General features: G+C 33.7%; 1 protein-coding gene across 6 annotated transcripts in view; it reads left to right on the plus strand.

Moving 5' to 3' along the window:
* SUPT3H (SPT3 homolog, SAGA and STAGA complex component) overlaps positions 1–16,868 on the plus strand; it is a 542,786-nt gene that overhangs the window by 14,343 nt on the left and 511,575 nt on the right. For all 6 annotated transcript variants that reach the window (XM_032409726.1, XM_032409727.1, XM_032409728.1 and 3 more), the window contains exon 2: positions 13–113. In XM_032409726.1, coding sequence (XP_032265617.1) covers positions 13–113 — 101 coding nt within the window. The remainder of the gene's footprint in view (positions 1–12; positions 114–16,868) is intronic.

Here is a 16,868-nt window from a genome sequence, read left to right on the forward strand (position 1 = left end):
TTTTTTATTTAGATGAATAATACTGCAGCCAGCCCAATGTCTACTGCTACTTCAAGTAGTGGAAGAAGTACAGGGAAGTCTATAAGCTTTGCAGCAGAGTTACAGAGTATGATGTAAGTATGTGTCTGCATCACACACTACTATTTTAAGTTTATTCAGGTTGATAAAAGACAACAAAAATTATAAAATTTCTAAAACTTAACTTGGAAATGTATACTTAAAAATGAAATAGTCTGATAATAGTTTAAATAGCCATATGCAAAAGGGGCAAAAGTGGTTAAAAATGCTAGAATACAAAATGCAGAAGTTATTGTTGGCTACAGCTTTGTATTTGAAAAATAAATACTGGTTTATCTTTATAAAAGAATGAACAATCACATGAATATTTTTGCTGTAGTTATTTGTTCAAATCTGTGTTACGGATTGTTTATTTTAGTTTTAGATTTAGAGAATTTTGAGATTGATTATAGTTCAGATGTTTTCACAGAGAGGTTCTGTTTTTCACAAATACCGTAAGAATTCCATGAGCCTAATTTAAATTACTTTTTAGTTTTGATATAATTTGAAATCACTGTATTGCTGAATGTTGAGAAAAAACTTAGAACATTTAACAAACACATTTATTGTTTTTGAGAAATTGCACGGTCTTTAAGATTTCTTTCCTAAGGCTCTATTTAGCTTGATTTCTGGCTTCTTCCACTGAGTGACATGGCATATCTTGATTTGACAGGAGATAACGCATTTATTAGAGATGTCTGCTGGCATATATTAGTTTTTCTTTATTATTGTTTCAGCAGACAGTTATCTGCATAAATGGGACATCACATTAGAGCTCTTCTTTTCCTGTGGACACATTATTTATGACATACAGGGCAAGTTGAAAAGAATGTTTCTGTTGACAGTTTAAGTATCTTCCTCTTGTGGGTGTATATTGATAGTCCTCATAGTGGATTAACTTTACAGTGGGATGATTATTGTTCAAATACATATGCTGTTCATACACTTGGTAAACATACTTTAGACAACATTGAGAACGTTTAGATCTTAGGTTCTCAAGCTTTTTGGTCTGAGGATCCTTTTACATTCTTAGTTGTTGAAGACCTTAAACAGCATTTATTTATGTAGGTTGTATCCATGAATACTTATTGCTTAAAGTTTAGAACTGAGGAATAAAAAACATTAATTTATTTGAAAAATAGTAAACCTATTATATGTTAACATAAATAACATGTGCTCTATAAAAATAATTATATTCTTAAACCAAAAACCAGTAACATTTTGTTAGATAAGATGAGAATAAATTTAATATATTAATTTAGAAGTTATATGAGGGGAGCCTGTGTTTTAAATTACGGAAAATGTGAAGGGTTCATGCTGGTATACACTTTTATATAATAAGCTTTTTCATTTTAGTTTTGTTGCTTTACATTAAGAATTTTTTATGTTGCATAATGTTAATTATGGTTTCAAAATAATAAATGTGCTTTAGAAGGTTTGCGGTAAAGTGAAGAAATTCATTTTCCTGTAGAGCTGGTTCATTGATTTACTTTGCATTTTTAAAAGCTTTTAATTTCAAACTCAAGAAATTACAGAGAATAGGATAATGAACTCCATGCATCCATCATCCAACCTTAATAATAATTGTGTTTTGCTAGTCTTATTTAACCTACTCTCCACTTTTCTTTTGTAAAATATTTTAAAGCAAATCCGAGACATCATATTTCAAAGTTGGTGGTATTTATTAAAACAATATATTTGTCGTAGGTAAAAAAAACAAGCTCTATAGCACAGGTCAGCAAACTATGGTCATGGTCCCATGGACTGGCTGCCTGTTGTTGAAAATGAGGTTTTACTGGACTCCATCCATACTCATTTATCTGTTACCTGTCGCTGCTTTCATGCTACATGACAGAGCTGAGTATTTGTGACAGAGACCATATGGCCTGTAAAGCTGAAAATATTTACTATATGGCCCTTTACAGAAAAGGTTTACCTGATCTATGGAAACAGCTCTCTATAAGAAGAAAACTTTATTTCCTTTGGTCATTTACACTTAGGAGAGGTTCTTCTTAGTGCATTTGATAGACTGCAGGCCACTTAAGAAAACAGAAAAAAAATAAAAGCTAAATTCAGCACTTTCTTATTAAATACTTTTGCAAACATCTTCTCAACTAATATGCTTAAGCTGGATTCAGAATGCAAAAGTTATTGTTGGCTACAGCTTTGGAAGAAATGTACATTTTCCTTCTATTTCAGACCTCTTAGAGAGGCCACTCCTAATAGTTACATTCATCATTTATAGTCTGAAGTTATTTTTTTCCCCTTATGAATTGCTTCATAGAACAGGAAAAAAGGGCCCAAATTGGGGGAATCCTTTTAAATTTACCAATATTTTCTATCGGTATAAGGTTTTCAGGCTTTTGATTATATAAGAAGCAATATACATTTATTCTTGCTTATTTCAAATGTGAAGTGCAGACTTAAATCTTCATGTTTATTTTGTGTTATAGAAATTCCATTCTGTATATCCCCCCACCCCCATTTCACAGTCCTATTAACCTTGTGTATATTGTATTACCATTTTTTAATCCTCTACTGTTACTGTCTTTCCCACCCATTCACCATTAATGAGCGATTTTTCTCTTGGCTCCCTGCCCTCTAAATAACTAACAATATTGTAGTGTCATTTCCAGGCAATAGTTTCACTGAAAGGTGTCTAGTTGTTAAGCACAAACAAAATTGTCATGATCTGCTATTAAATATAGAGCTGGCAGCTGGTCTGTACTACTATATGGTCCATTCCATCAAGGACCATATTTTAAGTTTGGGTTGTAAATAGTACAGTGAAGCATTCTTTAGAAGGTGTTTCTACACATTTTAAACTAAAGGATTAGCAGACAGACAGTTGCTGGTGCGTTGGGGATGACACAGCTTTCCCTTACCTAGTGCATATAACTCAGCACATTTGCTACATGCTTTTTAACACAGCTCTTTGAATAATGTGTGCTGGGAGAGTCCAGAGGCTTTTCATTTTTAAGTTATTGAACTCAAGTAGTCTGTAAATTACGAAGTGAAATCTCTTCAATCCACATTGCAGGTATTTTAATAAACTTAAGAATTTTGGTTAATTTAAATGCATATCAGGGAGTTCTTCATTGAGCTTTCTCTTCTTTATTTTACTGTACTTTTTCACGTTTTTGGCCTGGTGATGATTCCAGGTTTTACTGCTTGGTAGCATTTAGTAATTCTCATGTGACTAAATTAAAAAATGATTTTGTGTTTACATCTTATATTTTGTAAGAATTCTTCCAAATGAAAATTTCATCCTTATTTAAAATTCACAGATTGAAAAGAAATTGTTTTAATCAGTTTTTTTAGTATATGATAAAATTCACTCTCTTAACTGTATAGTTCTGCAAGTTTTGCATTTTTAAAAATCAACATTTATTGATCCCTTATATGGCAGGACCTAGATGCCCTCAAAATAGTGTAGCGATAGAGAAGGTTTGTGGAGACACATAACTGTCATGTAATAGGATGTGAAAAATTAATTTCATGGTAGTATAAAGAGTTCTGAGAGTAATCTTCCTGAGGTCTGTACTTCTGACTTCTTCCCGGAACACCTCTTAAGTATTCTATGAGCACCTCAAACTTAGTATGTCCCAAACTGAACTAATAATTTTTTCAGTGAGATTTGCTTCTTTTCCTGGGAGCTTTTGGGGCACATAGCAACAACTATTCATTCATTGCTGCATTAGATGAGGGCATAGTTGTCTATGTGAAATGGCATCATTTGGCTATTATTTAGCATTTTGAAGTTAGGAGCTGTGAAAGAATCATGTTCCCAGTTCTAGCCTCACGTTAATCTGACTTTAAAGAGACCTAATATGTAAACATATGTATTAGTAATAGATCTTTATTCAGCTGACACAGGGTTCCTTCAAATATTGTTTCCCTGGTGCATTTAAGTCTTTTAGGAAATTGGAGAAACATTCTTAAAAGGTAAATAGTGCTAACAATATATTACAACTTCAGAGATGCTTTAATAGTACTGATAATAGTGAATGCTTGTATAGAGCATAATGTGTACCAGCCACTGCCTGAGTACTCCCATATACCATTTCATTTAACCTTCACACAACCCGGTAAGGTAGATCCTGTTATTCCCCTTTTGTAGATTAGATGAGGAAATTGAGACACAAAAGTCAGTAACTCGCAAAAAATTGCCATTAGAGTAAGTGGCAAAACCTATATTTAAGCCAGGAAGTCTAACTCCCTCAGAGTCCATGCTTTTGACATATTATGCTAAATTACATTTCAGCCAGTCAAACTTTGATTTTGATTTAGGAAATTTAGTTTACGAGTCGATGTTTACTAATTTATGTGTGACTAGTGTACTGTAATGAAGTGATGTGAAAGCTGAATAATTATTGTTAATTAGTGTCATTAGCAATGAGGTCTAATTTTTATAAGAAGTATTAGATGAAGTTGTTATTTTCATATTATCATAGCTTTATTTCAGTTTCCTATGCCTAATCACCAAATCTTTTTAAGCAAGGCCATGTCAATAACCAAGGGAAAGTATAATTTTTCATTAAAATTGTATATTTGTTACTTATATGCTCCTTTTTGGATGCTCATATTTGTGATATGTCATAATTTTGGATATAAACTTAGCTACGTTGTTGAATATTTAAATGTTTATTATATTTTATCACCATTAATGTTTTCCTTTAATTCATGATAAATTTACACTAAAATATGTGGATAAACTTATCCTTGTGCTTTTTGTAGAATGCATGTATTTGGAAAATTTTAAGATATACATTGGTTTATAAATATAACAATGATGAGGAAGATTTTCAAATTATTTAAAATTGGTCACAGTCTTTCCTGAAAGTGAGAAAATGTGCGAAAGCTGATTGAGAATATAAAAAGTGCTATGTAACAAAGTTGGTTATACTTAGTTTCCTTTCAGAAATTAAATAAGGAAATGTTTAGGTTGCTAGATCCAACTGAGTTAAGTGCTTGCACTGAAAAAATGTGTCATCTTATAAATGGGACAAAATACAGTTTTGAATTTGTACTGAAATATCTCTATCAGTTATCTCGTGAAAAGAAAGTAACAAGGCTTTTGAGTTTAGGGTGGTATGTCTATAATTACCAGGAAGAAAAATATGTTGCTCAGTCTTAGAAATGAATCGCTCAAATTCAGGGGGATGGCCATTTTGGTAGTTCTGTAATGAAAATCCTTAGTTATGTGGGGAAAAATAGGTAATAGTTCACAGATCCGTCATTCAAAAGTGCAATGTAGTTGCAAATTATTACACTGGAGAATGGGAATACCAGTTCTGAACTAGTTTGATGGCAGAACCAGGACCTAGCTGATTCACAGGTACTTACAGAATTCACTTATCTTTAGTACACACATCCTACTGTGTTCCTGAGTGCTTGCCTAGATTCTGCCTGTTGGTGTTATGTAGCGTATGGTTTCTGTTCAGTATTAACTTTCTAAAACTTGAAAACTTGTGAATTCTGAAATACGTTTCTCAGATAAGGGATTGTGGACCTGCATCTACCTCATAGGCTTTATATGAAGATGAAATGAGATACTGAGTCAAAGCACATAGTTACTGTTCCTGGCACATGGTAAGCACTGTCCTGTTAGTTGTTGCCATCATCTTTTAAAAAAGGTTATTGTCAACGTCTGATTAGGAAGCTTATAAAAATGATTCAGGTGCAGGGGGAAATGTTTGCAGTTTTATGGGAAGAATTTTTATAAATACAGAGAAAAAAATGAATTGTCTACATTGTAGCCTGCAGTCCAGTAGAACTTTCTGCACTGATGGAAATTTCTATTTCTGTGTTCTCCAGTATGATAGCCACTAACGATGTGTGCTTACTGAGTACATTTAAATGAGCTAGGCAACTGAGCAACTGAATTTTGTATTTATTTTAATTAAATTTAAATAGCCACATGTAGCAAGTATTTGACAACACAAGAAAAATGGAAAATATAAATTACACATGGGCTACTTCTTTTCTGGGTTGCTTATGTTTTTATTGAAATTGGGAAAGTACATTTTACGTGTTACGTCATTTTTTGGATTTAATATTTACTTTTAAGTAAATAAATGCTGTCACCAGTTTACTTTTTGCTTCTTCTTTTCTTTTGGCTGCCATTGTCTCACAGTTCTTTAAAGATTTGGGGAATATTAATTTTGGTTACTTTGGCAGGTAAGATTTGATTGGGAGGTTTAATATTACATTCATGTTCCATTTTTGGGAAAGCACAGATAATACTGATGTGTGTTAGTTTCTTAAAAATGTTCCTTTGTAAATTTACATAATATATTTATGTTTAGTGTTACTCAAAGTCCCACAGCGATAACTTTGAGCGTATTGTATTGTACTTGATTATTCTGCCAGTGTGCGTAATTGAATATGTAACAACATTGTGAGTTTTGGGTCCTCATTTTCGTTTAGCTAGTTTTGTAGAATTTCTGGTAGCTACAGAGTTAGCAATATGTTATACAGTATTTTGTTAATTGTTATTTTTAACATGCTGAGATTTTGAAAACTTATTATTTTTAAATGTACCAAATTCAAAATTAATCTTTAAAAATGGTAGTGGATGGGGACACCTGGCTGGCTCAGTTGGTAGAGTGTGCGACTCTTGATCTCAGGGTTGTGGGGTTTGAGCCCCATGTTGGGTATAGAGATTACTTAAAAAAAAATCTTAAAAACAGTAGTGGATAAAAATAGATTCTTCAGTACCAAAATACATCAGAAAGTGGTTAGTAATTTTGGATAGGAAATTAAAATTTGATCTCTACCATTATATATTGATTGCCTCCTTACAGTGAATGCTATTGGTAGAGAATGTAAATGACTCTTAAAATTAAAAAGATGTGTAATTTTATATAAAATAATAGTGGGTTTATGTATGTATGTATTAAAAATAATCTCTACACCCAACGTGGGGTTGCACTCTACAACCTCGAGTTCAAGAGTGCCATGCTAGCAGGAAGGGAAAAATGAAGCAGGGGAAATCGGAGGGGGAGATGAACCATGAGACACTATGGACTCTGAGAAACAAACTGAGGGTTCTAGAAGGGAGGGGGGTGGGGGGATGGGTTAGCCTGGTGATGGGTATTAAAGAGGGCACGTACTGCATGGAGCACTGGGTGTTACACGCAAACAATGAATCATGGAACACTATATCAAAAACTAATGATGTACTATATGGTGATTAACATAACATAATAAAAAATAAATATGTAAGGGGGGAAAAAAAAAGAGTGCCATGCTTTATGGACTGAGCCAGCAGGGCACCCCAGTAGTAGATTTTTAATATAGGGGAATGAATCTTTTTTTTATTTTGACAATTTGTGGGGTCCAAGCTTCATAACCATTTTTAAGTTTGCTGAAGAGAGTTCTGACTTCTGTAGGTATGAGACTAATATGCATTTTGTATTACATCCAAAGAAATGAGAATCGACTTATTCTGTGATGTATTTTAACATGTTAACATATATATTAATATGTGTAAATATGTTTTTAACATACTAAAGTACATCACAAAAATATATATTGGTGTGAGTGTGCTACCTTTTGCAAATGTATCTTTTTTGACATCTCTGCATAGATATTTTAAAAATCTTAAAATATCATCTGCCTTTTAAAAAATACTATAGTCATTAGGTTTTCTAACTGGCATAACATTTTTTCGTGGGACAGAATAAATAGAATTCACAAACCACTGTTCTAAGGAAGAGAAAATGAGAACTAATCCTTCATCTGTTATCTTTGACTGACTGCTTTCTTCCTCCCTTTTTTTCATGGATTTCTGTCTTGAAAGAACCATGTTTTTCCATGGCTGGTAGGGTGTTCCTAGCCTTTTGTGGCTTTCTCCCTTATTTCTATTTTATGTGGGTTGGTAATGTGTGTTTAATAGGGATAACAATACACTAGTAATATATTTCTGCCAATTATGGGTTAAATTAAACTTTTTGGGCTGGCCTGGCAATCAATTGATGCTTATTTCTACAACAAAAATAATTCTTTTTGTGTGGAATTACTCCCAAACCGTCAAACTTGGAGTACAACCCATTTCTGAGTCAAGTACTTTATTTTTTATTCTGCCTCTTCCAACCTAGAATTTAGGTTTAATAGTATCTTCTAATCCTTTGGAAGGATGTGAACAGAGATAATATTTGTTTTTAATATACAGTAAAACTTTACTTCTCTGGAATTTATAATAAAATTAAATATTTTAAAGGGTAAGTTAATATAAAGGACAATAATGCCACATATGAATGATTTAGATAGCATGATACAGAGGAAAGGATTGTAGATTTGCAACCAGAAGATCTTGGTTCACTTCTGCATTGGTGAATTTTATATGTTAAGAACAAAATAACCCCCTTCCCCCCCTAAAAAAACCCATAAAACCAAGGAAATGTTATGGGTAGGAGAACTGTTATATCAACATTTTATTTAAAATTAAATGTCTTTTATATTTCCTTATAGAAGCAGTTCATGTTATTTTCTGAAAAAAAAAGTCAGGAGATGAAAGATCATAAAGAACACTTTAAACTCATTGACTTAAAGTAGTATTAATGCTTTGGTATTTATCTTTCTAGTTCCTTTCCAACGCATATTAAAAAATAAATACTAAAAGTTCATATTATAACTATTGTATAACTTGGGCTTTTACTTATATAATACCATAAGCCCTTTCCATATTGATAAATATGGCATTATCTTTATAGCTGCAATAGTTTATATTCCATTATCATGTCTTTAAGCAATCTTGTTAAATAGACCATGTTCTTTCTAATATTTCAGTGTTACAGATAGGATCATAATGAACTTCCTTTATATACAGGTCTATTCCCCTCCTTCTTTCTTTTCTCTCCCCTCCCCCCTGCTTTCTCTCTCTCTCTCTACTCTGTGTGTGTGTGTGTGTGTGTATGTATGTATGTATGTGTGTGTATCTTTGAACCTGTGACTGGATATTTCATTAGGACTAGTCTTTTAAGGTTTTTGTTGACCTTCCATAAAGGCTTTAATGAACTGTAATCTCACCAATAGTGTGTGTGTGTATATATGCATATATACATTGAGTGTCAGTATTTGCCAGTATTGAGTAATGTGACATGTATTGTTTATTTATAAATAAATTATATATGTTTTCATTTATATGTAAATAAATATGTAATTGAAGTAAATTGACAATGTTATATTAATTTCAGGTGTACAACATAATGATTTAACAATTCTATGTGTTATTCAGTGCTCACCAAAGTAAGTGTAGTTACCATCAGTCACCATACAACATTATTACAGTATTATTGGCTATGATTCCTATGCTGTACTAATCATCTCCCGGTTTTATAACTGGAAGTTTGTACCTCTTGATCCCCTTTATCTATTTGCTCATCCCCGAGCCCACCTCTTCTCTGGCAACCGCTAGTTTGTTCTCTGTATTTAAAAGTCTATTTTTTGCTTGCTCATCTGTTTTGTTTCTTAGATTCCACATATAAGTGAAATTTTATGGTCTTTGATTTATTTCACTTAGCATAATACCTTCTAGGTCCAGCCATCTTGTTGCACATGGCAAGATATCATGCTTTTTTTTTTTTTTTTTAAAGATTTTTATTTATTTATTTGAGAGAGAGAGAATGAGAGACAGAGAGCATGAGAGGGAGGAGGGTCAGAGGGAGAAGCAGACTCCCTGCCGAGCAGGGAGCCCGATGCGGGACTCGATCCCGGGACTCCAGGATCATGACCTGAGCCGAAGGCAGTCGCTTAACCAACTGAGCCACCCAGGCGCCCTGGCAAGATAACATTCTTTTTTTGACTGAGTACTCTTCCATTGTATGTGTGTCCTGTATCTTTATCCATTCATCTGTTGGTGGACACTTGGGTTGCTTCCATTACCTTAGCTATTGTAAATAATGCTGCAGTAAACATAGGGGTGCATATATCTTTTCAAATTAGTGTTTTCGTTTTCTTTGGGTAAATACCCAGTAGTGGAATTACTGGACTGTATGATATTTCTATTTTTAAGTTTTTTGAGGAACCTCCATATTGTTTTACACAGTGCGTGCATCAGTTTGAATTCCCACCAGCAATGCATGAGGGATCCTTTTTCTCCACATCCTTGTCAACACTTTCTTGTCTTTTTGATACTAGCCATTCTGACTGGTGTGAGGTGATAGCTTGTGGTTTTGATTTGCATTTCCCTGATGCTTAGTGATTCTGAGCATCTTTTCATGTGTCTATTGGCCATCTTTATAGATTCTTTGGGGAACCGTCTATTCAGGTCCTCTGCCCATTTTTTTAAATCAGATTTGTGTGTGTGTGTGTTGTAGGTTTTATGTATACATATATATAAAAGCTATCTGTGTCTGGGATATTAACCCCTTGTTGGATATATTATTTGCAAATATCTTCTTCCATCCACTACGTTGCCTTTTTGTTTTATTGATGTTTTCCTTTACTGTGCAGAAGTTCTTTATATCTTGTTATAGTCCTAATAGTTTATTTTTGCCTTTGTTTCCCTTGTGTGAGGAGACATATCATAAATATGTTGCTAAGGGCAATGTCCAAGAAATTACTGCCTGTGTTTTCTCACATTTAGGTTTTTAATTCATTTTGAATTTATTTTTGTATATGATGTAAGAAAGTGGTCCAATTTCATTCTTTTGCATGTAGGTGTCCACTTTTCCCTACACCATTTATTGAAAAGACTGTCTTTTTCCCATTGCGTATTCTTGCCTCCTTTGTCATAGATTAATTGACCATATAGGTGTGGGTTTAATTCTGGGCTCTCTGTCCTTTTGCATTGGTCTGTGTATCAGTTTTTTTGCCAGTACCATACTGTTTTGATTACTATAGCTTTACAGTATAGCTGGAAATCTGGGATTGTGATACCTCCAGCTTTGTTCTTTCTCGATTGCTTTGGCTATTTGAGGACTTTTGTGGTTTTATTTATACATGCTCACATTTATGTATATTTTTATTCTTATGTATTTTAAATATATATTGTCATGAAAAAATTATTTCAGCTTAGTTTTTAATTGGTAATACATTTACACATTTAAAGATAGTTCAGTTATTCAATGAAAAGTTCTATCTCTGTTGCCTGTTTTTTTTCCCTTTGAGTGACAGCTTTTATTTTTGTGTATTTCTTCCAGAGTTTAGCCACATATAACACATGAATGTATTCTTATTTTTTCCTTTTTACACGTGGAGTGCCATGTAATAGACATTCTTTTGCATTTAAGAAAAAATTTAAAAAATGCATCGGGAGATCTCTGCATAGCAACATAAATAGAAAAGAGAGAATGTGTCTAGAGTCTTTCTAGTATTCTGTATTTGAGTTCCTGTTTGATGAACTCTAAATAAAAACAAGGGAGCCCCTTATTATTCAAGGAAACTGAGACAACTTCTAAATGACTTACTTAATTTGGGAAGAGGCTATAAGATCTTCATACGGATAAGCAAAAAGAAAATAAAAGCAATCTGTAATCCCTTACCAAGACAGAGTCTTATACTTTGTGGTGTGTGTTTTTGTGTCTGATATAATTTACTTAAGTTCTTAGTAATTTTTAGTTATTGCTGTGATGTTTGGTACCCTTCCTTCCTCCCTGCCCCAACTTAATACACGTAAACAGTTTTCTGTTATTAGACAATTGTTTTTTTGTATGGATTTCTTTTATGCTATTATTCCCTTGTTATTGAACCATTAGTTATTTCCAGTTTTTCCACTATTATTAAAAATGATGTAATGAAATCTTAATATCTATTACCTTAAGTCTTAGAAGAATTTTTTAATCTAAAAGCTTTTTTGATAGCAACTTCCTGATTTTTCTTCCAGGAAAGTTGGACTCACTTACATTTCCATCCGCAGTTATAAGAGTATCCCCCTCCATTTCTCTCTGGTATTTAATAGTTGTGCTGTTTTACAGCTTTTTTTTTTTTTTACTACTGAGTTTGAAAATATTGTGGCCATTTATATTTCTTTATTTGTGGGAATTTGTTCATATTCTTAGCACAATTTCACTAGGTTCTTGTTTTTCCCTATTGTTTACCAAGGCTTTTAATATATTAAAGCCATTGACCCTTTGTCGATCATATATGGAAGTCTCCCACCCCACCTCCCGTCTTTTGGTTTCCTTAAGGTTTGTTTATAGTGAGTGATTTCATTATGCAAGTTTTCATTTTTAATGTGGTTAAATCAGTCTTATACTTCTTTATTTCTTCTGCCTTTGACTGAAAGCCCTACCCTCAATTTTTGAATATATCATCTGGTATTTATATTTCAGGTTTTTAGTTTCTAAAGTTTAATATTTAATCCATTATTTTGTTGTATAGTGTCAAGGAGGGTTCTAAGTTAGAATAGTTTTTAAATTGGTTTGCCAGTGGTCTAACCACCACAAATTACATAAGCCTTCCTTTTCCCTCAGAATTGAAATGCTACCTTTATCAGATAATAAATTATTATTTTTGAGTTTTCTGCTTTGTTCCATTGAATTGTCTTTTCCTTTGCCAGTACTGCATTACTTTAGTTATTATAGCTTCTTAATATGTTTTAAAATTTGGTATTATAGTTCAGGGTCATCCGCATAACTTTTCTTTTTAAAGTATTTCTTGTCTCTTTTCCTATTTTTATTCTTCCAGATGAATTTTTAGGAATCATTTTATCATGTTCCAAAACAAATTCTAAGTGCAAATTTTAAGCAGTTTCATTTTTCTTCTTTTTATGCTTTTTGCTGTACACTCAGATTTCAGACATTGGTCTTTGCAGTTCATTTTACTTTTAAAGTTGATTAATGAAATAATTTTATAGTTAGAAAGTTTATTTGAAGCAACACTGGATAGAAACTGACTAATGAATGAGTTGGTTAACTAGTGCATGATTAGAGATTCTGAAGAACTCCGTTTTCTTTAATATTTGTTTTTCTTGCTTGAATGTAGAATTGTGCTGTGCCTGCAGTATGTAAAAATCAGCCAAACTGTCACCTCAGTTTTAAATTATGCAGTTATTGTCTTATTTTTGAATGGTGAGCATGATTAGAAACAAAAGACTAGTTTAAGTTTTTATAGGTATGTAAATCTGTATTCTAACGGAATTATTTATATATAAGGGCGTCCATGCAATATAAATTATAGAAAATAAAGGTATTTAATATATTCATCATATAAATATATGAGCTAATTTAAGCCATCAAACGTATTTTATTTTGACCATTTTAATGAAGATTTTATAGTATATCTATGCACATTTATTACTGTGTATAAACAGAATACCAGGTACAATTTCATCTTTTTTACACTGAAATTTCATTGTTAATATCATGTGTTGCAATCCACTTGTACTGTAGTGATGCCCTAGGGCACCACAGAGGTACTTTGCTCCTATGATAAATGGTTCTACTTTGCTATGCTGTTTGATTTTATATATTTTTACAGAGTTTTATGCCCCCCCCCCCCCCACAGCTGCTGATTTTGCTGCTATTAGTGTGCCACACTCTGGCAATGTTTCACTTCCCCCATTTTTTGAATGCTGCTTCTGGTCTATGATAGACTAGTAGTCAAATTTGTTAGATTTGTGTATAAAATAAGAGTTCATAAGCCAGGAAAGCCTGAGGCACTCTTTGGAGAAAAATCATATGACCATTGGTGCATAAACTTAATATCAATTTTGAGAGTTGAGTTTACTTACTTCTTAGTTCTGGTTTTGGCTGTATTTTTAATAGCTGAAATTGTCAGATGGCAGGTCAAAGTTTATTTGTAAGTCCTATGTTTGGGACTAAATCTGTTTTCTCAATGAAACCGTTTGAGGAATTTTAGTTAGGTTGCTGGGTTAGTTCAGTACACACAACCTTTTTTATTTTTTATCCATAAAAAATGTCTAAAGTAATCAGCTATGCCTAATTATCATTCATACCATTTTGAAGAAGTAGGCAAGGCCCCTGGCTGAGGTTAGGGAGGGGTAAAGGTTTGTAATGGTAAACAGCAGTTAGGGAGTGAAAGCTAATTAGGAATATGCTTAGTCTTGCCTAAGTTGTCCCGGACTTAGCTGAGCTTAGTCAGCAATTATGGGGGCTCTAACAGTGAGGTTGTATAATTTCTATAGCAGTGCTTAGCTGCTGGGCATAGGACTGGAAAAGAGGGATGATTGGACTGCTTTAGGGATTTGAAGGGCAGATGTAGCAGAAGAATATTGAAATTTAAGATATTGGAGGTTCTAATCCCTGAGCCTCAGCTGGTGGGGAGGATGGAATAGAAAGTATGAAGGAGTTGATCAATTTGTAGAAAAATGGGAGAAAAAGAAGGGGTTGGAGATTTCAGTGACGTTTTAAAATAAGTAGATTAGAAGCAGTAGTTATGAGAGCTGAAGGAATAGAAAATGTAATAAAATAGAAGCATCAGCTTGGACATCTCATCCTCTAGGAAGACCTTCCTTGCCTGTTCGGTCTTGTTAATTGCCTTCCTGTGTGCTCTGGCCCCTCGTACTGTACTCTTAAAAAAGTCCTTGTTGTAGGGGCGCCTGGGTGGCTCAGTCGTTGGGCGTCTGCCTTCGGCTCAGGTCATGATCCCAGGGTTCTGGGATCAAGCCCCGCATCGGGCTCCCTGCTCGGCGGGAGGCCTGCTTCTCCCTCTCCCACTCCCCCTGCTTCTGTTCCCTCTCTCGCTGTGTCTCTCTCTGTCAAATAAATAAATAAAATCTTTTAAAAAAAAAAAGTCCTCCTTGTAGGGCAGGGATCTTGTCTGTTTCTGTTCCCCACTGTAAGCTTCATGACTACAAAGATTGCTTTAATTTGCCTGTTTTACAGTGCCCTGGTACCTATGAGGAGCTTAGTAGGTGTTAAATAGAATAAAGAGGAAGTCGTGTTCATAGTGGGTAGTTTAGGAAGACAGTCTTCAATAGGAGTTGCTAATGTTGAGAAGAGGTCAGAAGTCTTCAAAATAGAACAGACAGGAAATAGGGGTATGGGTAATCTATCTTCATACTCTATGTTCATACTAGAAATTCAAATTAGTGCTTTATTTTGGTTGTCCCCTTATTTTTTACGGTTTTGAACATTTGTATATCATGCATCAGGTATTTATTTTGCTTCCTTACTAACTTTGGAATTGAAGTTTTACCATTCCCATTAATCTCTTTGTACATTAACTTTAGTTTCTTCTTCATCTTTACCTCATGCAAAACATTTTTAGTTGTAACACTCTATATTTAGAAAATCTCTGATTTACTTGAAACCTCTACTGTGTCCTTAGAAAATTGTAAGATCAATGTAGTGTTTGGTTTGTAGAAGGAAGTATGGTCTGGTGGAGTCATACAAGTATGAGTGAATCCCTTTTAGTTTTTTCTTTTCTTTTTTTATATTGCTGTGAGATTTTTACTATTTATAAAATTTGCATGATAACATCCATCTCTCAGGTTTCTCATATGAATTAGATCATGTATGTAAGCCATTTACATAGGAGATGGATAGGTGTTCAGTGCAAATCTCTCTATAAGTGTCTGCCTTTTAAGTTAGTTTGACTTTATGGGATTATAGATAGCATTGAACCTCAGCATATCTTTGGAGAACCACCTGTCTGCCTTCATTCAGAAACAAAGCAATCGGTAGTGTCAATTACTTAGACTGAAGGGAAAATTTGAGAGTCTTTAGAAATTGTTTAAGGCGGTCTTTTTATTTACTGATAAAGAAGCTGAAGAGCAGAGAGATCAGGTGATTTGCCCTAGGATGTGTAGTTGGTTAGTTTTGGGTTCCAGGATCATCTACTATTAACGGCTCTGAAAGTATAAAGACTTCATTCATTTAGATACTACTGGGATGTCTAAATTTCCTGGTTAGAACCTGACTTTTAACTGACAAAAAGAGCTTATCCTTAACATTTTTTGTTGCTTTTGTATGTGTTATAAGCTTCCTTTAAAAGATGCAGTGATGGGGTGGCTCAGTAGGTTAACGTCTGCCTTCTGCTCAGGTCATGATCTAGGGGGTCCTGGGCTGCTCAGTGGGGAGTCTCCTTCTTCCTCTCCCTCTGCCCCTCCCCACCACTCATACTCTCTTTCTCTCAAATAAATAAATAAATAAAATCTTAAAAAAAAAATACAGTGATCTAATTATGACCACATTTCAGCAGCCAGATGTTATTTTTACAAATTATTCTTTGGTTTGAAGTTAGTTTTGTTTTTTTTTTCTTCTCTCATCAACTCCCAACATTTAGTTTAAAGCAGTGCTACCCAGTGTAGCCAGTATGTGAACTGTTTATCATTGGTCTTTTATGAGATTAAGTAGCTTGAGCCAGATTGTTAACCAGTCCTCTGCTTCCTTCACTGAGATAGTTTTCCTGTGAGAAAAGCTGAGTTAAATGGTGTGCATAGGATGCAGTTGGTTCACATTTCTGGTACAGACTCCTCCTCTCATTGTGAACTTGTAATAAGTCATTCTTAGACTATCACTAAAGTAAACATCTTTATTCATAAATTCCTTCAGTGATCATTTACTAAGTACATATGGTATGCTATGCACTGTGCATACATTTGCGTAAGTAAATAATTATAAATTGTGAAAAGGACTGTGAAAGAAAATGTAAAAGGTACTAAGAAATAGTGGAATGTGTGAACTTAATTTAGGGAGAGCCTCTCTCAGGAAGTTCATTTAAGCTGACACCTGAAGGATCGGTAGGCTTCACAAGGAGTTACGGGAAGAGGAGGTATACCACCCATCACTACATAGGCATTGTGCGCTGACATCTTTACATATATTATTACATTTAATAGCTTTGTTAGTTGGATAATATGATTCCCAAATTTTAGATGAACAAAACTGAGGATTGAAGAA

The sequence above is a fragment of the Phoca vitulina genome, unplaced genomic scaffold (genome assembly GCF_004348235.1).
Source record: "Phoca vitulina isolate PV1807 unplaced genomic scaffold, GSC_HSeal_1.0 scaffold11, whole genome shotgun sequence".
NCBI classification, from domain to species: Eukaryota; Metazoa; Chordata; class Mammalia; order Carnivora; family Phocidae; genus Phoca; species Phoca vitulina.